This window comes from Gouania willdenowi, chromosome 3, assembly GCF_900634775.1.
Source record: "Gouania willdenowi chromosome 3, fGouWil2.1, whole genome shotgun sequence".
In the NCBI taxonomy this organism is placed as follows: domain Eukaryota; kingdom Metazoa; phylum Chordata; class Actinopteri; order Blenniiformes; family Gobiesocidae; genus Gouania; species Gouania willdenowi.
The window spans coordinates 3,973,866-3,998,732 of NC_041046.1; the positions used below are offsets into that span (position 1 = coordinate 3,973,866).

General features: G+C 35.5%; 1 protein-coding gene across 1 annotated transcript; it reads right to left on the reverse strand.

Moving 5' to 3' along the window:
* Positions 1-15,372: 15,372 nt before the first annotated feature.
* On the reverse strand, positions 15,373-24,238 carry dhcr7 (7-dehydrocholesterol reductase). The gene is given in 10 exon segments (XM_028476017.1): positions 15,373-17,214; positions 17,444-17,575; positions 17,668-17,804; positions 17,807-17,871; positions 18,267-18,480; positions 18,547-18,637; positions 21,473-21,695; positions 22,505-22,619; positions 22,790-22,852; positions 24,116-24,238. Coding segments are annotated over 8 exon segments (1,437 nt in total). The 5' UTR covers positions 22,618-22,619; positions 22,790-22,852; positions 24,116-24,238; the 3' UTR covers positions 15,373-16,752.
* Positions 24,239-24,867: the final 629 nt, after the last annotated feature.

Below are 24,867 nucleotides of genomic sequence, written 5' to 3' on the forward strand. Positions count from 1 at the left end.
ACTCAATCAATTAAACTTTATTTATTGATCACTTTTCATATATTCAATATCATTCAAAGTGCTTTACATCATTAAAAACCTTACATACAATAAAAAATACTCTACACAAACAATACATAGAGCATGAGAATGTATTTATTTTGAATTGAATTATTTGGTGTTATTTTATTTAAAAATGTGTTTTTACATTTTGACAAACCTTTATTTTCTACAGATGCTTTGTGGAAAATAAAATAAGTTCCATAAGTTGTGGTAGATTGTTTCTCTTCCTTTTTAAGTTTCTACATGAGATGTTTAGTGTATGTAAGGGACCCGTACCAAGATTTATTACCAACAATAAAACTAAAGTAATGAGTAACTTTTACTCTGAGTACTGTTTAATTGTACTTGAGTATTTTATGTATGACTTATATATGACTTATACTTGAGTACAATGTCAATCATGTACCAGTCAATTATAAATGTAATCATGTAATGATAATTATTACAATATGGTATCATTATAATTGTAATTTAAATAGTTTTAAAATCTGTTGCTGTTGTAATCGTAATTAATTGTAATTGAGTTTAAATAATTGACTTTATATTTGTAATTGCCACGAAAATTCTATAAACATTGTCAATTGTAATTAACTCTAACCATGTTACAGTTCTATGTACAGTTCTACACATATGTAGTTAATAATTATTAAATATTTTTTCATATCAAGCTTTCCCACATTGTACCATTAAAAAAAATTAATATCGATATCTATATTGCACAAAAAAGGGTCACATGTCCACACTAAAGATATTAAAACCTATATTTTCATTGATTAGGAAGAATAACAAGGTAACCAATAGATAGGATATAAATTAGATGATAATTAGTTTTTAATGTATTTTACAGCTGATTTAGGACCCGTTAGCATTAGAGATGCTAACAGGAAGCTAACACAAGAGTAAGGCTAACTTTTATTTGGTTAATTATTTCAGGCCTCAGTAATTGTGATTATTTGTAATTGAAATGTAGTAACTGAGAATGTAATTGTAATTGACTTGTTGGTGATAAAATCTAACTGTAATTTAATTGTAATTGGAAAAAAACGCTTATGACTGTCATCGTAATTGAATTGTAATTGAACATGGATAATTGAAAACGTAATTGTAACTGAAAATTGTTATTGACCCCAAACCTGAACAGCACAGTAGATACAGCAGTACTGTTTACACCTCAGGTAAGTAGAGCAACGAACCAATCAATGATTAGAAAATCTGTGATCAATAACAGTGAGAAATAAAACTAAATATGGAAACAATTAATTATGGTGCTTTGGTCTAAGTTGTGGAGAAAACACACACACACACACACACACACACACACACACACACACACACCTTGTGTCATCTTTAGACCAGTTTTTCTCAAATAAAGTGTCAGTGTTAATCTTAAACAGATTTTTAAAATTTTTAGAAATGAATCTAAATCGGACACATGCGGCCCCCAAAGTAAACGTACAAAATGACGAAATGAGTCTGCAAACCCACAGTCCTAACACAAAAAAGCAAAACAACAACTGAAATACACAAAATGACTCCAAAAAAAACACAAGATGACAACAAACAAAAAAAAAATATGACTCCAAAAAACATACATTTTACAGAAAAAATACACAAAAGTACAACAGGAATTCAATTTAACTTTAATTCAACTTTATTTTTATAGCACAAATTACAACAAAGTCATCTCAATGTGCTTATCAAAATCTAAAATTCATAAAAAAAATTGAGCAACAGTGGGAAGAAACAACTCCCTTTTAACAGTTCTCCGTTCGAACCAGGTTCAGAGGTGGCAGCCATCTGCGTGGACTGGTTGAGGTTAGTGGACAGAAGGACCAACAGAACAGGATAGAGAGATAGAACATCAGAATGTCCCAGACTAGTTGAGCCGTGAACCACAGATCAGGAAGTGACATCATCAGCTTCGCGACACCTGAAACAGAGCAGAGAGAGAAGGACGAGGAGAAGACACTGACTGCAGAAAAACATGATTACACTATCATTGTTTTATTTTTGGTTTTTTTCTAATTTGGGGAAACCACAATTTTGCAGTGAGTAATTGGGGTAAGGACCCCATGTGGGTTCGCCTGAAATTAAAAAAAAATTCAAATAGATTTTGGAAATTTCAAAGATTTTAAAAACCTAAAAGGACTATTTCTATACTTTCACTTTGGGAATGTAGTTCAACTAAAATGCTGTTAAAAAAAATGGGGTCACAATCCAAAAAAGGTTGTGAGCCAATGCACTAAATACTGTTTATTTCAACCTTTTTACAAAATGAAAATATTTAATTTATTCATTCCATCATTATGATCTATAGATGTTTTTAAATAGTTTTATAAGCAAATTTTGTAGTCGAACAAAGGGGGGACAAAAAAGATTGAGAACCACTGCCTTGGACCATGAAATACCTCCAAAAAGTGATCAGTCAGAAAATTAGTTCGACCCCACCCCCAACACTCCTACCCTGTCTCTCCTGTTGACACACGCACGCACGCACGCACGCACGCACGCACACACACACACACACACACACACACACACACACACACACACACACACACACACACACACACACACACCACACACACACACACACACACACACACCTTGTGGTGTGGTCACTCCTGTTCTACATGGATCCTGACACTGGGGCATGGGAGAGTGAACACATGATGAACAGAAGAAGAACAGCTCCTCGCTCCACTGAGACACAGGCACACGACACAAAGGAGTGATTCCTCACATAGCTCCTCATTTGTATGCATGGTCGCCGTCAGAGGGACGGAGGTATCCCCACATATCCATCCCATCATTCCCATCCTTCCCTCCTCTTTCATGTGCACACCATTCAAAGCAGCTCTTTCCTCTTTGGACCTTTTGAAATGACACCACCTGTAACTGGATGCTTTTGTTCTGTCTCGCTCTCACTCACTCTCTGCTTCTCACACACACACACACACACACACACACACACACACACACAACACCACACACAACACACACACACACACACACACACACACACACACACACCACACCACACACACACACATATTTGTTTGTATAATCATTGCCTCAGTAATTCCTTCACATTAGACACGTTTCCTTTGATCCTTTAATCTGTTACGAGACACGCCCCTTTTATCAGTAAACACACTATAAAACTCAGAGCATGTTCATACATCATATAAGTTTGCAGCAAACTGACATCATGGGAGTGCTGAGAAAGTTTTAAATGTAATAATTCCTGAGTGACCGTGGGAAAGAGCAGATTGTTTCCTTCAGGCTCTCATCAACATTATTCAGATGAATAGATGCTAGCTGTTACATGTTAAGCATCAAGGTGGTAGCTGCTACATGTTTAGCATTAAGGTAGTAGCTGCTACATGTTTAGCATCAAGGTGGTAGCTGCTACATGTTAAGCATTAAGGTGGTAGCTGCTACATGTTTTGCATTGAGGTTGCATTTAGCTCCATGTGATATCTCAACAGAGAGTAGCTATCAATGTCTAACGACAGAAAAAATAGATGATCATCATCTACTGCTGCAGGGACAGGAAAGTGTTTTTGGGATTAAAGAAACAGCGCAGGGTGGGTTTAAATCCTACCTATCAGACAGAACCCATTAGTCATGTTAATAATCTCTCAGCGCATGCCAGAGTTAATCATGGAGTTCCACAAGGTTCAGTTCTGGGACCAATACTCTTTACATTATATGTGCTTCCACTAGGTAACATTATCAGAGAACATAATATAAATTTCCATTACTATGCAGATGATACACAGCTTTATCTTTCAATGAATCAAACAAAGGTGCTAGCTGTTAGCAATTGAGGTGCTAGCCGCTACATGTTTAGCATTGAGGTGCAAATTGCTACATGTTTTGCATTGAGGTGCTAGCTGCTACATGTTTAGCATTGAGGTGCTAGCTATTTAGCACTGAGGGGCTAGTTGCTACATATTTAACATTGAGGTGCTAGTCGCTACATGTTTAGCATTGAGGTGCTAGCTGCTACACTTTAGCATTCAGGTGCTAGCTGCTACATATTGAGCATTGGGGAGCTAGCTGCTACATGTGAAGATTAAGGTGCTAGCTGCTATTCGTTAAGCATTAAGGTGGTAGCTGCTACATGTTTAGCATTAAGGTGGTAGCTGGTACATGTTTAGCATTAAGGTGGTAGCTGCTACATGTTTAGCATTAAGGTGGTAGCTGGTACATGTTTAGCATTAAGGTGGTAGCTGCTACATGTTTAGCATTAAGGTGGTAGCTGCTACATGTTCAGCATTGAGGGGCTAGCTGTTAGCATTGAGGTACTAGCTGCTACATGTTTTGCATTGAGGTTGTATTTAGCTCCATGTGATATCTCAACAGAAAGTAGTTATCAATGTCTAACGACAGAGGAAATAGATATCTTATCAACAGTGCAATGTTGTCACTGCACACAGCTCTGGATGCTGTCACCCCACTTAAAAAGAAGACGATATTTCATAAAAAGGTCGCCACCCCTAGTATAAATCTGAATTGCGTCTTTTAAAAACTGGCATCGCATAAATTAGAAAGGAAGTGTCTCTCCTCAAACATGGTATAAGTTCATACTGCCTGGAGAGAAAGTTTGTTAGCTTATAAAAAATCTCTCCATAAAGCTAGAACCTCCTATTATTCAACTTTAATAGAGGAAAAAAAAACAATCCTCAGTTTCTATTCAACACTGTAGCCACGCCCACCAAAAGCCACAGCTCTGTTGAACCCTCTATTCCTGTCAACCTGAGCAGTGACGACTTCATCAACTTCTTTACTGATAAAATTCTAACAATTAGAAACAAAGCTAATGCCCCCCCTGCAGGAGTGCTCAATAATTGTAATCTTTTATTTACATAGTTTCACTCCAATTGGTCTATCTGAACTGAACTCAATAGTTAGTGCTTCTAAACCAACAACCTGTCTTTTAGATCCAATCCCATCTCCACTATTTAAAGATGTTCTTCCTCTAATCAGCACTAATATGATGAACTGTATTAACACATCTCTAGTTACAGGTTATGTACCACAGGCCTTTAAAACCACTGTAATCAAACCTCTCCTTAAAAAACAACCATTGATCCATGTGATTTGTCCAATTATAGATCAATATCTAATCTCCCTTTTGTTTACACAATTCTTGAAAAAGTCATCACAGATCAACTATGTGATCACCTACATAGGAACAATTTATAGAGAGCTTTCAGTCTGGCTTTAGAGCCAATCACAGCACAGAGACTGTCTTAGTAAAAGTAACCAATGATCTCCTCTTAGCCTCAGACAGAGGGTTGGTCTCAGTTCTGGTTTTCTTAGATCTCAGTGCAGCCTTTGATACAGTGGATCATCATCTACTGCTGCAGAGACTGGAAAGTGTTTTTGGGTTTAAATCCTACCTATCAGACAGAAACCCACTTTGTTCATGTTAATAATCTGTCCTCAGCCAGAGTTAATCATGGAGTTCACAAGGTTCAGTTTTAGGACCAATACTCTTTACATTATATATACTTCCACTAGATAACATGATCAGATACACAGCTTTATCTCTAAATGAAATCAGACAAAGGTGCTAGCTGTTAGCAATTGAGGTGCTAGCCGCTACATGTTTAGCATTGAGGTGCTAACTGCTACATGTTTAGCATTGAGGTGCTAGCTGCTACATTTTCAGCATTGAGGGGCTAGCTGCTACTTGTTTAGCATTGGGGTGCTAGCTGCTACATGTTTAGCATTGAGGTGCTAGCTGCTGCATATTTAGCATTGAGGTGCTAGCCGCTACATGTTTAACATTGAGGTGCTAGCTGCTACATGTTAACATTGAGGTGCTAGCTGCTACACTTTAGCATTGAAGTGCTAGTCGCTACATATTTAGCATTGAGGTGCTAGCTGCTACACTTTAGCATTCAGGTGCTAGCTGCTACATATTTAGCATTGAGATGGTAGCTGCTAGATGTTTAGCATTAAGGTGGTAGCTGCTACATGTTAAGCATTAAGGTGGTAGCTGCTACATGTTTAGCATTTAGGTGGTAGCTGCTACATGTTTAGCATTGAGGTGCTAGCAGCTATATGTTTAGCATTGAGGTGCTAGCTGCTACATGTTTAGCTTTGAGGTGCTAGCTGCTACATGTTTAGTATTGAGGTACTAGCTGCTACATGTTTAGAATTGGGGTGCTAGCTGCTACATGTTTAGCATTGAGGTGCTACCTGAAGCTAGCAGAGCTCCACTGATCAATAAAACTCTTTCTCTCACTATTTTCACACAACTGGGCTTTAGTTTCCATCCAATGCCCACGAAGCACAGCAACAACTTCTCTGGTTCTCCTGTTTCTTGTGTTGTGGCGTGTGCGTCAGTATTATGGGTTCACCGGGAACTTGTGAAATGAGAAAGATTCCACTCTGTTTGTAGTGAAAAATAAAAGCAATTAACTGCGTTATTTTTTTTGTAGTTATTTAATCGCAATTAACGCGTTAAAGTCCCCAGCACTAAAAAAAAATAATACAAACCTAAGCCGAAAACACACAAAACAACAGCATAAAGTAATTAAACGTGTTAATCTTCTGATTGGTCATTATTCTAATGCTGACATGAATGTTGATCATTGTGACCCTCAGATCAAATACAGTCACGTGTTTGTGGCCCCAAATTTACCTGTCTGTGGTTTAAAAATACGTCACGTTCTGTATTATAAGAAAACATTTCAGAGCTTATAAAATTCAAAATGAGTGTGATCGGCTCTAATAAAACATATAAATGTAAATAAACAACATTCTAGAAAACGTAGTTGGATGAAGTAGCTCCTCCCCTCCAAGATAGCCTGGGACCCTGACATGAGTATTCTCAATTTCTCATGGGAAAAATAACACCTAAATTGTTTTTGCTCTCTTTTCTTTTCTTTTCTTCTGCTCCTCCTTAAAGAAGCGAGTGCTAGCGTAGCGATGCGCTAACCAAGCCTGTTTGATCTATTCATCTCCCATGGATGGGATCAGTGGAGTGGACCTCCTGTCAGACCACGGGAACAAAAGTCCTGCTGCTAATTGCTGCCACATCTGATGAAGAGAAACATCCTAAATAGTTCCTCAGATTAATGGAGAGAGAAAAGACTCACATGTCTGTTTATCAGCAAACTTAGGGATTAGAACAGAATGATGTTGATTTATCTCTGAGGTGATGATAATAGAGCGTTAGCTTCATTGAATAACAATAGTTCAGCAGCAGCATTAGCATGTTCTCCATCAAATACAGTCCCTGACTCCTAAAGTGTTGATCAAGTTATTCTAAAATTGTAATACATTATATATATATTACTATTTACAGGCATAAAAAATATAACTGAGTTACACTACGTTAACTTTATTTTAGCTAATCGCACATTTATATAATGTGAAGCCATTTTAAAATACTAACCTTATTACATTGATATCATTACAGATTAATGTCTGTGACGACAGCATAAAACACTTTCCTTTACCTTGTATTTTTACTGAGTCATCACCACCTTAAATTCTTATTATTTAACAATGTAAACATATCATCAGTGTTTTAAAATGTGCAACATTTGCAAAACAACACATACATATAGGATAACAAAAGCATCCTCTGGGAATACAACATTTATTTCATTTCACTCAATTTGTCATTATACAACAAATAACTGTAAATGTTATTGAAATAAGAAAAAGGACTTTATCCTAAATAAGTTTGTATAACTTAAACAAAAACATTATGTGTAAATAATAGAATAACTTAGGACCTGAAAATAGCCAAATAAAAATTATATCAAAATGACAAAATAGAGTCAATTTAGCCCCGTTTAATAAATATAAATATACAAACAGAGATTCATCTATTAAACAAAACACAAAAGAGCATTAATGTTCAGATATCATTTGATATGAATTAATTCATTTGAATTAGTGGGAGTAATTCCACCTTATACAGTCAGTGTTGAGTGTGTTTTATGAAAATAAAGCTGAAAGTGTTGCAGTGTGAGGTAGTTTAACAAGGTCTGATGGTGCGTTCACTGACACCTAGTGACCAGGAGTTTACATGCTATGCAGATGTTAGCGACATTAAATGGATTTATAATTAAAAACATTTTTTTGGATCGATACAGTAACCGCGCTGTGAAATATCGCGATATATCACTGAATCGACATTTTTCTTACACCCGTAGTTCAGACCAAATATTGTCTGATTTTCCCGTAACAGGCTGAGCTGTAGGAAGGTGTGGCGTTAACCAAAGAAGAAGAAGTCGGTGGTCGTGCTTCCTGCTGGGAGAAGCTTTCTGTGCTCTGACTGACAGCTCTGCATGCTTGGATAAAGCTAAAAGCTAAAGGCTAAAGGCTTGGATAAAGGATAAAGGTGTGTGTGATGGATGAGCTGATGTTTGTCTCTTTTCAAAGGCCTGGTATGACCTGCTGGAATGAATCATGACGTGAGCTCCGGAACACGAGCACCAAGTGACCTCTGACTACGACATCGACAATAAACACTTTGAAAGTGCAACACAAAGACAACACAACAGGAATGCACGAGTGAGAGGAAGAAAAGGCTGGATAGAGACAAACATTCAACCGTTACACAACAAAAATACACAAAATATGAGAAAAGTACATAAGACCACTACAAAAAACACCCAAAATTACAGAAAAACACACAAAACAGAAGAAAAGTACACAAAACTACTATATTAAACACAGAAAATTACAGAAATTTAAAAAAAAGGACAACAAAAATACAAGAAAATAATAACAAACAGAAAAAAACAACAAATATAAATGGAATGATGTAAAAATGCACAAAATGACAACAAAAACACAAAACAGAAGAAAAGTACACAAAACAGCTGCATTGAAAACACAAAACTACAGCATTTTTTTTAAATAACAAAAACATAAAATACGACAAATAAACACAGATAACATTTTAAAAAATGCATAAAACAGAGAAATTGACAGTGTGAAGCATCTTTTTTAACTTTCCAGGCCTTTGTTGTGTTGATGAAACACAAGCAGACATCAGAGGTTCTCCAGTCCAGCGCTGGGCCGTGACAGGACCAGTGGCTCCCTGCCCTTTGTCATCAAGTCGTGGTCCACTGACCGCCCCCCCTCACTGCTGAGGGACAATGGGGGGCAACTAGTCAAGTAGCTACTGTCTGACTCCCAAACACATAGCAGCCAACCACATGGGCAGAACTAATCTGGGAATTCATCTCCACGTCAGCTCCAAAAACCTCATTTTTAAGGAGAAAACATTAAACAAAAGCAAAATATGGAAAATGTTTGTGACGTTTGTCGTGGTGAATAAACTACACGTTTCCTAAAATAAACTAAAAGCACATTTCAAACACTTTCCACTGATATAATGTCATAAATCACAGGTTTAAATGTAAATCAAAGGAAAAGAAAAACTAAAGGTAAACTAAAATAGAGAATGTTTGATCACAATCATCTACTCACTAATCAATATTAATACAGAATAAGTAGGATTTTATGAAAAAGTTCCATTTATGTCAGATATAGATCCACATAAAGTTGTAGACATACACATGTAGATCCACACAAAGCATTCCTAGATTATGAAATATGTTGAATAAACACAACATAATAAGACAAATAAATGACGAATACAAACTGAGAAAAAGTTGACTTTAATGTGTTTGTTTGTGTAGGAGCCATAATATAGGTGTGTTTTCCTTTGTTAGGATTGGTTGATTGGTGGTGGGAGTGGTCACAGGGTGTGCACTAGTAATTAGCCACAGGTGACTTATACAGGTGGCGCACTAAGCGCACTTTGAAGCAACCTGTTCAAGGCATATTATAGCATTGGTGACTTACACGATCTACGTCTCTTTTCAGTCATGGTGAGTATCCGTGAACACTCTGATGAGCGGGTCCCTTTAAATGTTGTCATCGTAATGAATTGTGGGTCAGCGTTACGTGGCCTCCTTTGGTAAAGGATGTATCAGTGTTTCCGAGGCTAAAGGAGGTTATAAGGAAGCATTGAGCCTCCTTTCCTTTGCTCAAAGAGAATTGGAACACTCCTCACCATGGCCACCACTTAAATACTTCCAGGGTTAAAGAAAGTGGATAGGAAAGGAGATAGGAGGGAATATTAGGACATAGCCCACACTCAACCATCCCATGATGCATTGGGAGCTGAATGTAAAATGAACCTGGGACCAGCTTCAAGCTAAAGATCAAACATCGCCTTTTCAAAATAAAAGCATGTTTTCTTATCTTCCATTAGTTTTTGTTTTAACTCTTTTGTAAATAGGGCTCTTATTTTGAAGTTAACAGGAGTGAAGTCAGTAGACCAATGGTGTGAAATGTGTGAATTGAAATATGTCTACGTGAGTTTTATGGATCTAATGAGCACATGTTGATATTCTACTTCGTCACTTTCTAACTTCGAATGTTTTCAGAACTTTCAAAATAAAGGTAGAGAATCAACAGAGATATTTAACCTTAGTGTGAACAAGGTTTTTAACGCTGGAGGTTCAGATGCATCATGGGAAACTTGGAAATATACTTCAGTGGGAACGCTGATCATCCTAATCATACTATAGTATATACTATAGTATACAGTAGACAGTATATACTATAGTATACAGTAGACAGTATATACTATAGTATACAGTAGACAGTATATACTATAGTATATAGTACACAGTATATACTATAGTATACAGTAGACAGTATATACTATAGTATACAGTAGACAGTATATACTATAGTATACAGTAGACAGTATATACTTATAGTAGACAGTATATACTATAGTATATAGTAGACAGTATATACTATAGTATATAGTAGACAGTATATACTATAGTATATAGTAGACAGTATATACTACAGTATACAGTAGACAGTATATACTATAGTATACAGTAGACGGTATATACTATAGTATACAGTACACAGTATATACTATAGTATACAGTAGACGGTATATACTATAGTATATATTAGGACAGTATATACTATAGTATATATTAGACAGTATATACTATAGTGTATAGTAGACAGTATATACTATAGTATATAGTAGACAGTATATACTATAGTATACAGTAGACAGTATATACTATAGTATATATTAGACAGTATATACTATAGTATATATTAGACAGTATATACTATAGTATATATTAGACAGTATATACTATAGTGTATAGTAGACAGTATATACTATAGATATAGTTGACAGTATATACTATAGTATATATTAGACAGTATAGACTATAGTATACAGAAGACAGTATAGACTATAGTATACAGTAGACAGTATATACTATAGTATACATTAGACAGTATATACTATAGTATACAGTAGACAGTATATACTATAGTATATAGTTGAACAGTATATACTATAGTATATATTAGACAGTATAGACTATAGTATACAGTAAACAGTATATACTATAGTAATACATTAGACAGTATATACTATAGTATATAGTAGACAGTATATACTATAGTATATATTAGACAGTATATACTATAGTATACAGTAGACAGTATATACTATAGTATATAGTTGACAGTATATACTATAGTATATATTAGACAGTATAGACTATAGTATACAGAAGACAGTATAGACTATAGTATACAGAAGACAGTATAGACTATAGTATACAGTAGACAGTATATACTATAGTATACATTAGACAGTATATACTATAGTATACAGTAGACAGTATATACTATAGTATACAGTAGACAGTATATACTATAGTATATATTAGACAGTATATACTATAGTATACAGTAGACAGTATATACTATAGTATACAGTAGACAGTATATACTATAGTATACAGTAGACAGTATAGACTATAGTATACAGTAGACAGTATATACTATAGTATAACAGTAGACAGTATAGACTATAGTATACAGTAGACAGTATAGACTATAGTATACAGTAGACAGTATATACTATAGTATATATTAGACAGTATATACTATAGTATAATTAGACAGTATATACTATAGTATACAGTAGACAGTATATACTATAGTATACAGTAGACAGTATATACTATAGTATACAGTAGACAGTATATACTATAGTACACAGTAGACAGTATACACTATAGTATACAGTAGACAGTATATACTATAGTATACATTAGACAGTATATACTATAGTATACAGTAGACAGTATATTACTATAGTATACAGTAGACAGTATATACTATAGTATACAGTAGACAGTATATACTATAGTATACAGTAGACAGTATATACTATAGTATTACAGTAGACAGTATATACTATAGTATACAGTAGACAGTATATACTAGTTGAGTTTGTAGTGGATAATATGTTTGTGAGACATTTCTTCCACAGAGAAGGTTTAATTTTACAAAAGAAAAAAGTTAAATCTGCTTCTTTGTAAAGGAAATATTAATTTAGCAAAATACGTTTGAGGGAAAAGATATGTTAATTCATAGTGACACACACACACACACACACACGCACAAATACACACACAGTCGTCCTTTATTCACGGTGTTGACGTTGTCTGGTTTCTCTTTCTAACTGGTTCCATGCTAATGCTAATGCTAATGCTAGTGTCCATGTCGTCTGTTATTGTGGTTCCATCAGGACGTGGATCAGATCTAATGAGGACTAAAATAACGAACCTCTCATTAGGGCTTTGGTTCTGACCTTTGACCTTTAGTTTTGTCCTGTGCTTTACACACTTTAAAACCAGATTCATTATTTATAAAATAAACCTTTCCATCATTAATTAGTTCATTAACACACATGACGTTAATATAAGATGTGTGTGTGTGTGTGTGTGTGGGGGGGTTAGAACCAACAATGAGGTCAGAGATCTCACCATGTTGCAGGGATCTCTGCAAAAATAATGTGTGTGTGTGTGTGTGTGGTGTGTGTGTGTGTGTGTGTGTGTGTGTGTGTGTGTGTGTGTGTGTGTGTGTGTGTGTGTGTGTGTGTGTGTGTGTTGTGTGTGTGTGTGTGTGTGTGTGTGTGTGTGTGTGGTGTGAAGGGTCTCTACACAGAGGTGAGGACCCTCGCTGTCAAACAGGAATCTAAAGAGAACAGACCTCCCAGTAGCGTCACAAACTTAACCGATAAAAGAGAGAAAAGTGATGAATAAAACACACATCATTATGATAATAATAACAATAATAATAATAATAATAATAATAATAATAATTAATAATTAAATAAACTGAATTTAAATAAATCACAACAAAATGATGAGATTAGATTGATATTTTTCTATCTTTCTAATAGAAACAAGCCTTTTTGTGTATATTTGTCATATGTTGTAGTATTTTTTTTGTTTTTGTTTTAAATTTTCAGTCATTTTTGTGTGTTTTTCTGTGAGAATGGAATGGATGGAGAATGAATGGATGGATGTTTGGATGGATGAATGGATGGATGGATGGATGGATGGATGGATGGATGGTTTGCTTTTTAACCTTATTATTTCTAAATGTTTCCACTGATGGATGTAGTGTGATGTGCTGCCCTCTAGTGGTCAAACTAAACGATGCCAGTGAGTAACAGGTTTATTTATTATTTTTACTTTAGCATGTTATGCTATTTGACAAATGCTAATTAACTTCTCTCTTCTCTTTAACAATAAATCTATTTCCTCCAACTTCTATTTCTTTATTTATTCATATGAAATTTTAATAACAAAAATACATCAAAACAATAAAAAACAATAAGTCATTTACAGATGCACCAATCAATATGTTTTTACACAATATAAATATCAGAAGAAAACCTTATTTTACTTGATTTTGTGATTGATTTTAATTTAGTTTGGGGACATTTTGTGGAATAATTTGAGCAAAATTCAAGAATTGAGGAAAAAATTTTGTTTTTTTCAACATTGAGCTTTTAAAACTGGCTGTGATGTAAGTGTGGGAAACATGTGAGCGCTGAAAAATATCATAAAGTTTTCATTAATTTTGTGTAACTGAAGGGACTGAGATACAGTATCTACAATCAAATGATTGTAATTGACATTGATTCATGTTTTTTGTTGTTGTCATTTTTTATGTTCTCCAATGGGCCAAATTAGATGCTCCAAAGCAGTGGTTCTCAACCTTGGGGTCGTGAGACACTGGGAGGGGGTCGCCAAATGCTTTCAAAGAACCAATTTGAAACATTTTTGGCTTATTTTTACCATTTTTCTACAACTCAACATATTTTAACCTTTTTTCATCACTTTTTCTTGCCATATTTTTGCTCCTTTTAATGTATTTTTGCTACATTTCTCCCATTTCTGACACTTCTACATCACATTTTTATTCTACTTTCCAGACATGTTCAGCACTTATAAACTCTTCTACCACTTTACACCTAATGTCACATATGTTGACCATTATTGTTAATTTTAACCTCTTTTCAACATATTTCATGATTATTTTTGCTAATTTAACCACATTTATTATTTGTCATGTCATTATTTGCCAGTTTAAACTAATTGTTCCTACTTTTTTCTGCACTTTAAAGCCAATATTGACACCACATTTATTTATTAATCTGAATAATATCCACTGTTATCCAGGAACATTTATTATTATTATTATTATTATTATTATTATCATCTTAAAGATGAAAATCCTGGTTTAATCATGAATAAAATGGGTTCAAAGTGACTAAAATGGTGGAAAAGGTGGTGAAGTAGGATTTTAAAAACCACAGGAAATTGGTTAAAAGTTGCAAATTAGAGTGGATAAAAAAGACAGAAAAAGTGGTAAAAATGGTTCAAAGTGTAAATATTGGAACAATTAGTTTAAACTGGTAATAATGGACATGACAATGGTGAATGTGGTTAAATTGGGAAAAAATATCATGAAATATGATGAAAAGAGGTTAAAAGTGACAATAATGGGTCCCTGCCACATGTTTGTGTTCTCATGAGTTTTTGGAAACACTGACAAAATCTTTCAAACTGTAGAATGTGGTGAAATATTCTCTGTTATCTCGACTTTATCAGCGTTAGTCGTAAAACAGACAAAACTACAAAGTTCTAAACAGCATTTTTTTTTCTGAAAATCTTAACTTTTTACTTTTCTCTTGTGGATCAATGATCAATACATTTTTCTTCTGCAAAAACCTGGTAATAAACTACAGTTCTTCTCATGTTATTAATGTTTTGGTTCAAACACAACCACTCAAACTCAAACAATTTGTTTATTTTGAAAAAGAAATCTACCAAACGTTTATTGATGAACATATATCAGTAATACAACATATATGAGGATGAACAGTAATGTCATTTGTGGATGAATAGAAGAAAGAAATCAATCAGAGAATGATGATAAAACTTGTTTATTGATCCTAATGCTGTTACAAAGGCAGCACTGGTGTCAGAACACATCAATACAAACATTCATATAAAACAGCTTTAATAGAACAATTATTATTATTTATCTCAAACAGAATGTTTTGGTCCAATAAAACAATAACGTACTAATGATCCCACTGCATTAACTGATGGTGTGAATAGAAAAAATAACCTTCATTTATCAACCACATTCATCAAGTGACGTGAGTAGGGCTGGGCAATTCAATTCTATTTTGGTGATATAGAAAATTACAATAATGCCATTATAAATATATACATTTACAGCTTATCTTGTATTAAAATATAGCATTAAAAGCTCAGGTAGATGTATCACTGAGTGCGTTCTAACCCAGACCTTCCCCTAAACAAGCCACACCAGAAACTTACTCACACGTGCTGTCCCTAAGAGGAGGAACAGACTGAAGTGGCTCATAATGTGCAGCTGTTTGTTAATAAATATGTCTGTGTGTCATTTTCAATCAGCAAATTTATCCCAGAATTTGATTTTGTGGCATGATTTTATTTGAATGAAAACTATAGAGATCAATATCATATATCAGAGATATGAGGCCCAGCCCTAGACGTGAGCGTACGTTATCTATAGAGAGGAAACAGGAGCTTATTCAATCTTTTCAATCTAAATAGTTTCTTAAACTGTTATAAATGTGGCTCACAGTGAAGTACGTTTTTCTTTTCTGTGAATATTGGTCATTTAAGTTGTAAAATCCTTTTTTTTTCTCCACTGTCTGTAATTTTTGACTGTTGCGCTACAGACGTTGTGATTAAATAGTGATTATTAACAGATGCAGGTGATTGGCTGAGGGCTCAGAAAAGTTTGCTGAGCTACGGATTTAATGGAAAAAAAAATCAAACCTCTCCTGAATGTTTGAACATAAGAAACACACGGTATGTGGTGGTTTTATCTTGTTTTTATGTTTTTTTTATCAAGTATTGGATTGTTTTCTTCTGGAAAAAACTGGAGAATAGAATTCTGGCTATCATATATGCACTATATAATCAGTCATGTAATGAATTATTGGTGAAATTAAATTATGCAATTACAATTATAATTGAGCCCAACCCTGGTGTGAAACGTGTAGCTTCTGTAAACTGAGCTTTAAGCGTCAGACGTGGACGTAACTGGACGAAGAAGAAGAAGAAGAAGAACAGCTGCTGATGTTCACAGGATGTGAAATATGCTGGTGCATTGTGGGTATTCTAGAAGAGTCCAGGGAGCAGGCGGTAGGGCACAGCGTGGTGCATTGTGGGTAATCTAGAACATTCTAGAAGAGTCCAGGGAGCAGGCGGTAGGGCACAGCGTGGTGCATTGTGGGTAATCTAGAACATTCTAGAAGAGTCCAGGGAGCAGGCGGTAGGGCACAGCGTCCGTGTAGCGCTTCCAGTCCTTTCCGTACTTGCTGCTGCAGCGGTGCTCGTCACGCACACACCTGTGCAGCAGCAGGATGCTCATGTAGATGATGTAGAAGTAGGGAAGCACGTGCTGGAAGCCACAGGCGGCACAGTACGCCAGAGACCCCATCAGGTCCCCCGTGTAGTTCATATGCCGGGCCACCCCCCAGAACCCCGAGGTGAGCTTACTGCGGTGCACGCTGCCGTCCCCAGAGCGGTACGAGCACTCGATGTACGTGGGGGCGTGGCCCCACATGCTGCAGGTGCCGTCTGTGCGGCGGAACACGTCCTTCTGATGGTTGGTGGAGCGGAACACGTAGTAGCCCACCACCCCCAGGACCAGCACCGACAGGAAGTGCACGTTAGACAGCTGCACAGGATGGTAGACCAGGTACAGACCCTACACACACACACACACACACATTATCTATTTTTATGGAAAATGAACATTACTCATGTTCTGGGAAAAAAAAGTCAAAATTCTGACTAAACTTAAAATTCTTAATCTCAGAATTCTAACTTTTTCTCAGAACATCAATAATAATAAAAAATATTGGCCCTTGTTTTTCTGTGGCTCTAATTTTAATAATGTCAATGACAGTGTGAGTGTGTGTGTGTGTGTGTGGTACCTGCAGTGTGTAGAGGTAGGGCAGCCACACACAGTCTCCCCAGCCCAGGTACCATCCAAAGTGGTCGTGGCAGATGTCGATGGTCTTCAGGTACCACGCCTCGTTCCAGAAGAAGTCCAGAACATAAACGGCCTGAAACACAAACCCAGTGAGGACTCAGTGGAACTAATGGAACCAGTGAAGGACCAGTGAGGAACTACACCTTGTCATCCTCCTACTCCTACCTGTAGAACGTTGACCAGGACCATGGAGTTGGTGACGTAGCCGTGTACTTCCTGTTGCTTGGCCATGTAGGACAGGTTGATGAGGGTCCACGCTACGATACCAGGACGACCGTTAAAGAACAGCTTAAAGTCAAACACCTCCCGATGCGAGGGTTGAACTCTACGCCCATCATGTAGTTATAGAACACGTTTCCTGTGAATTTACTGTCAGAGGAAAAACAACAGACACGATGCAGCGTTGCATTCTGGGTAATGATACTGGTAAAGTCAGAATTCTGAGAAAATACTGAATTCTGAAAAAAAGATGAATTCTGAGATTAATCAAAATTCTAAGAAAAAAGTAACAAATCTGAGTTTGAAGACAGAATTCAGAAAAAAAATAGAATCCTAAAAATAAAGTAAAAATTCTGAGAATGGTCAGAATTCTAAGAAAAAAGTCAGAATTCTGAGAAAAAACATCTTAGATTAAATTCAAAATTCTGAGATTAGTCAGAATTGTTTAGTTGTAGAAGACGTTGTCTGTAAGAGGAAACGTAGGTATGTGATGTCATGGTCACATGGTCCCAGACAGGCTGCAGTGGTGCATTGTGGGTACTGACCAGTCCTTAGCGTTGGTGGGGAACAGGTAGGCTTTGATGAAGGCGAAGGTGGAGACGGCGTATCCCAGTAGGTTGGTGCACCACATCAGAGGGATCCAGTGGTCAAAGATGAGGGTGGGGGAGAACCAGTGGAAGTAGTGGGTGTTGGCCCCCCACAGAGCGTGAGTGATCAGCCAACACTGGAGCCCATTGATCTGGTATTGATTGATCAGGCCTGGACAAACACACACACTCATGAGTTGGTTCCACTGTGGTTCACGGTTCAGATGAAGCTCCGTACCAGCAGGGGTCCTCGCTCCATCCTGGACCCCCCCAACGTAACCAGGAAGTACTTTATGCATCACGTCAGGAACACACAGGTAGAGGAACACCTGAGAGGAGACACAAACACATTCATCTCTCACTATAGACTGAGGTACGTGTTGTAAATAAAATTGAGTATGTGAGAAATACAGGATGTATACTATATGGGGACATTTTTTAAGTATGCACACTAGTCATACTCAACTCAATTTTTCTGTCCTTTTGTGAAATTTCTCCATAATTTTTATGTTTTTTGAATCCTTTTATTTTGAAGTTAACAGGAAGTGTAGTCAGTAGACCAATGGTGTGAAATGTGTTAATGAAATATGTCTATGTGAGTTTTATGGATCTAATGAGCACATGTTGATATTATTCTTCGTCACTTTCTCACTCAAATGTTTTCAGAACTTTCAAAATAAAGGTAGAGAATCAACAGAGATATTTAACCTCAGTGTGAACAAGGTTTTTAATGTTGGAGGTTCCAGATGCATCTTGGGAAACTTGGAAGTATCCTTCAGTGGGAACGCTGATCATCCTAATCATACTATAGTATATACTATAGTATACAGTAGTCAGTAATACTATAGTATACAGTAGTCAGTATATACTATAGTATATAGTAGACAGTATATACTATAGTATACAGTAGACAGTATATACTATAGTATATTGTACACAGTATATACTATTGCAAATAGTAGACAGTATATACTATAGTATACAGTAGACAGTATATACTATAGTATACAGTAGACGGTATATACTATAGTATACAGTAGACGGTATATACTATAGTAAATAGTAGACGGTATATACTATAGTATACATTAAACAGTATATACTATAGTATACAGTAGACAGTATATACTATAGTATACAGTAGACAGTATATACTATAGTATACAGTAGACAGTATATACTATAGTATACAGTAGACGGTATATACTATAGTATACAGTAGACGGTATATACTATAGTAAATAGTAGACGGTATATACTATAGTATACATTAAACAGTATATACTATAGTATACAGTAGACAGTATATACTATAGTATACAGTAGACAGTATATACTATAGTATATAGTACACAGTATATACTATAGCATATAGTATACAGTAGACAGTATATACTATTGTATACAGTAGACAGTTTATACTATAGTATATAGTACAGTGTATACTATAGTAAACAGTAGACAGTATATACTATAGTATACAGTAGACAGTATATACTATAGTACAGTAGACAGTATATATACTATAGTATATACAGTAGACAGTATATACTATAGTATACAGTAGACAGTATATACTAGTATACAGTAGACAGTATATATATACTATAGTATATACAGTAGACAGTATATACTATAGTATACAGTAGACAGTATATACTATAGTATGTAGTAGACAGTATATACTATATAACAGTAGACAGTATATACTATAGTATACAGTAGACAGTATATACTATAGTATGTAGTAGACAGTATATACTATATATACAGTAGACAGTATATACTATAGTATGCAGTAGACAGTATATACTATAGTATATAGTACACAGTATATACTATTGTATACAGTAGACAGTTTATACTATAGTATATAGTACAGTGTATACTATAGTAAACAGTAGACAGTATATACTATAGTATACAGTAGACAGTATATACTATAGTATACAGTAGACAGTATATATATACTATAGTATATACAGTAGACAGTATATACTATAGTATACAGTAGACAGTATATACTATAGTATGTAGTAGACAGTATATACTATATATACAGTAGACAGTATATACTATAGTATACAGTAGACAGTATATATAGTATCAGTCAGATGGAGGCAAGTGAGAATTAGGATAAAGTGATTAAAACTATCAATATCTACTAATTGAATGATCCGAGCTAATAAAGGTTCATATAGGCTGAGCATCTTTAATCCATCGTCCGAACATCGTCCAAACGCTGATGTCTCTGCGACGTCTGTCCAATGAGGAAACGCTCTGCATGATCCGTCTCATACGGCGAGATGTATGTGTGCTATCTGGGAATGTTATAAACTCCAGAGAAGTTTGTAGAGAGAGATTAAAAAAACAGAGCTGGTGTTGTGCATCTACTGGTGGTCCTTGTTTTTTTGTCATCTTCCTTGTTTGTTGGTGGCTAACGTTAGTAGCGCTCATGGAAAATGTTATTTTACTGGCCTCACAAAAGCTGTGTAATTATTTTATAAATTGTTAATCTACTGTTTGCCTCGCACCAGAAACACAGTGGCTAGCCAGTCACCAGTTAATCTGGTTACTACTTTGACTGTAACACCGCACAAATGAAACTGAAAGAGCACCTTTTTAGGAGCTGAAACAAACTGCATGAACACGCTAATGCTCGGTTAATGCTAATCTTAGGTTAATGCTAATGCTAGACTAGTGCAAGGTTAATATTAATGCTAGGGTATTGCTATTGCTAGGCTAATGTTAATGCTAGGCTTATGCTAATGCTAGGCTAATGCTCTTGCTCGGTTAACGTTGATGCTAGGCTTATGCTAATTGCTGGGTTAATGCTATTGCTAGGCTAATTATAATGTTATGTTTTTGCTAATGCTAGGCTAATGCTAATTTAGGCTAACGCTATTGCCACGCAGGCCAGCACCTGCATCCTCACTTAAAGTTTCTTCAGGAAATGCAAATATATTTATGTTATTTATGTTTACACTTAAATGTAAAGACATTCATAATAATGATTTAATGGGTTCATAATGATGCGACTGCTTGTATTAACAGATGAAAAAGAAGCCAAAGGCAGTAACTGATTGTTCTACATTGTAGAGTCCATGTTAATCCTAAAGGAACGTGGGACCAGTGAAGATGCAGCATCTTTAAAACCTGCTCACCTGGAAGCAAACCCACACTGTGTAGATCTGAGCCGCTGACCAGGAGAAGGAGGGTGCCCGGGCCCAGATGGAGGACAGGCTGCTCTCTCCACTGTACAGCTCTATGAGCGGCTGACTGACGGAACACTGGTACTGATCGCACGCCATCACGAAGTAGAAGACGATGAAGGGAGCGAAACAGAGGAGGCTGACCACTCCCATCAGAGAGAACCAGTCCACCTCCCTGTCAGTGGGTGAGTGTTTGTTTTAACACATGATTCCAAAAACACACAAAACTACAAACACTACACTAAGACTCATAAAATAAACAAATGACAAAGAATTCACATAAACTGCAACAAAACACACAAAAATGATTCAAAAATTACACAAAATGTCTCCAAAAATTATACAAAATGTCTCCAAAAACACACAAAACACAACAAATACACAAAACTACAACAAAAAAATAAGATGATTTAAAAATTACACAAATTGACTGTTAAAGTAAATGACAACAAAACCAACCACAAAAACACATAATATCAACATAAAAAACAAAAAAAAAAAAAAAAAAAAAAAAAAAAAACACAATAATGACAGAATATTTTACAAATTGGCAAAAAATGATAATGGCTTCTAAAACATACAGAATGAAAGACAAAACACACAAAATGACAACAAATACAAAAATATAACAAGACACACAAAAATTACACAAATTGACTAAAAATAGGTCAAACGGTAATAAAGTACACAAAACCAACTGCAAAAAACACACAAAACTACAACAAATCACACAAAACGACAGAAGTTACACAAAAAGAGTCCAAAAACAAGTGAAACTGGAACAAATGTAAACAGATTGACTCTAAAAATAGGTAAAACAGTAACAAAAACACAAAACTAATGGCAAAAACACACAAAACTGACTGCAAAAACACAAAAAATCACCACAAAGTGCTCCACTCTTTGTCTGTGATTAGTTTGTAACTCACACGACCATCAGGAACCATTTCAGTCACTGGGATATGAAGCTGTTCCATCACTCACCAGGCTCTGCCCCACTGGGCCGGCTGCTCACTGTGCTGCTCACTGTGCTTCCCATTGGTGGTGCTGGGCTCATAGCGCCTCCTGGTGGTCTCCATGGTCACTGCAGCTCTCATGTCTGCTACACAGATCAGATATGATCAGATATGAGGTTACGCAGCACTGACGGCCTTTGTCCAGGGACCGGACTGGAGCAACAACACACTCCTTCAATTACACAATCATCATATTCACGTTGGACCAATCAGACGTCAGTGTGACGATGGATTGTAGTTAAAACACACTCACCTGCAGGGGGCGGGGACACACGGTCTCAGGTGAAGGTCGGGATGAAAAGTTTCCTTTACAGCACTGGAAGAAGAAAATAAAGAGTTAATACAACAGAAAAACATAATAGAATATATAATAAATATAAAAATAAAGAAATGTATATAATAAATAATACATATAGATATAAAATAAAAAACAGAGTGTGAACTTATCTGATCAAACTCTTTACCTGATTATCTTCTTAAAACAATATTCACTGTGATCAATATAGATTATTTATGTCTTTTTTATTACACGTGTCTCCATGAACCTTCTGACCTTTGATCAACATTTCACAAACCTTTACATAACTTTTTCAGTCAGTGATAACAATAATTTTCTTTTATATTCCCCTGTTTTCTTTCTTATCAGATGCCATCGCAGCAATTTACAATTAAGGATTTGTATTTTAGAAATATTAAAATGCCTGTGTCATAGATGGAAACTATAATTATTGCACACTAGGGACATTATTCTGAATTTTGGTTAAAACTAAAATTCCTTGAACTACTTTCAAGTTAAACCAAGAGTAACTAAACTCGTGGTAGTAACATATGAACACCTTGGTAGCACTTTTATAATAATAACAATAACAATAATATAAATACATAAATAAATAATTAAATAATACAGTTTGATTTAATTGATTCCAATTCAATATAACTTTTTTTTATGAAGCACCAAATATAACAATTACTCTCATGAAACGTGTCACAATATATATAATATATAAAAAAAAAAAAAACTGTAGATGCACTTTTGATTATAAACCACGTCCCTTTTATTCACTGACTTTTATCTAATCATTATCAAATAACTGAGTCATCATGTGTAAGGGGTTATTTTACTTTATCAACAATGTCCTCACTTTATTCATTGATTAATTCTGACTCTTTAACATCCACACTATCATACAGTTCATTCATTAATACACACATGTGTAGGAAATGTTTTTCCAGCTCTTTAAACCTTTTTATATCTTATGTTTCCTCCTTATCTAATGACGTAATGTGGGAGTGGTAAACACACCGCTGTTGCATAACCTTTAAAAAAAGCTGGACCGTTATGCATTAATGTTTCAAACACCTGCTTTATATTGAACATTATTACACTACGGTGAGAAAAAAGAAGGGAAATAACTGCAAACTACAAATAGTTCATCCAAATTATGCCTTTTAATTTACACCGTAAAACAATACCGAAAGGTCCGAGTCACATTAGCATGACAAAGACATCTAAATATTAAATTATATATGTGATAAATTTAAAAAACAAACATCGACCTTATCTGAATAAGTAACTCACCGTGTAGCAAGCTAGCACCACCGCTTCTTCTTCTTCTTCTCCTCCTTTTTCTTCTTCTTCTCCTTTTTCTTCTTCTTCTCTGGCCACAGCTGTCTAAAGCACTGCTAGACTCCGCCCATAACCCCAACACGTCAGAACAGTCAAGCAATAGTAGGCCAGAAAGGGCGGACCATGGTATCGCTTCTTGCTTCTGATTGGCTGATTTCATCTGGAGCCACAAGCGCCTGACGGGACGAGGCGATCTGACGGTCCTCAAACAGTAACACACAAATACACAAAATTACTCCTAAAAACACACAAAATGACTGCAAAAAACACACAAAACAGAATTAAGACATACCAAAAAGTACACAAAATGACTCAAGGCATATAAATAACGACAATAAACACACAAAAAAAGAATCAAGACATACAAAAAATTACAGAAAATACACAAAATGACTCCAGACATTTAACAAGTTACAGAAAAATACACAAAATTACTCCAATCATACAAATAACAACAACAAATACACAAAATGACTCCAAGAAACACAAAAAAAGACGAGAACAAAAACACACAAAATCAGAATCAGAATCAGAATCAGAAATGTTTTATTTGCCATGTACAGTTTTGAGGACAGTACAAGGAATTTGACTTGGTGGTTGGTGCACAAAACAAGCAACAAAAAGAAATAAAAGTGACTCCACTTGCATGAAAATGATTCTACAAACACAAAATGATTCCAACATTACAAGAAATGACAAACATA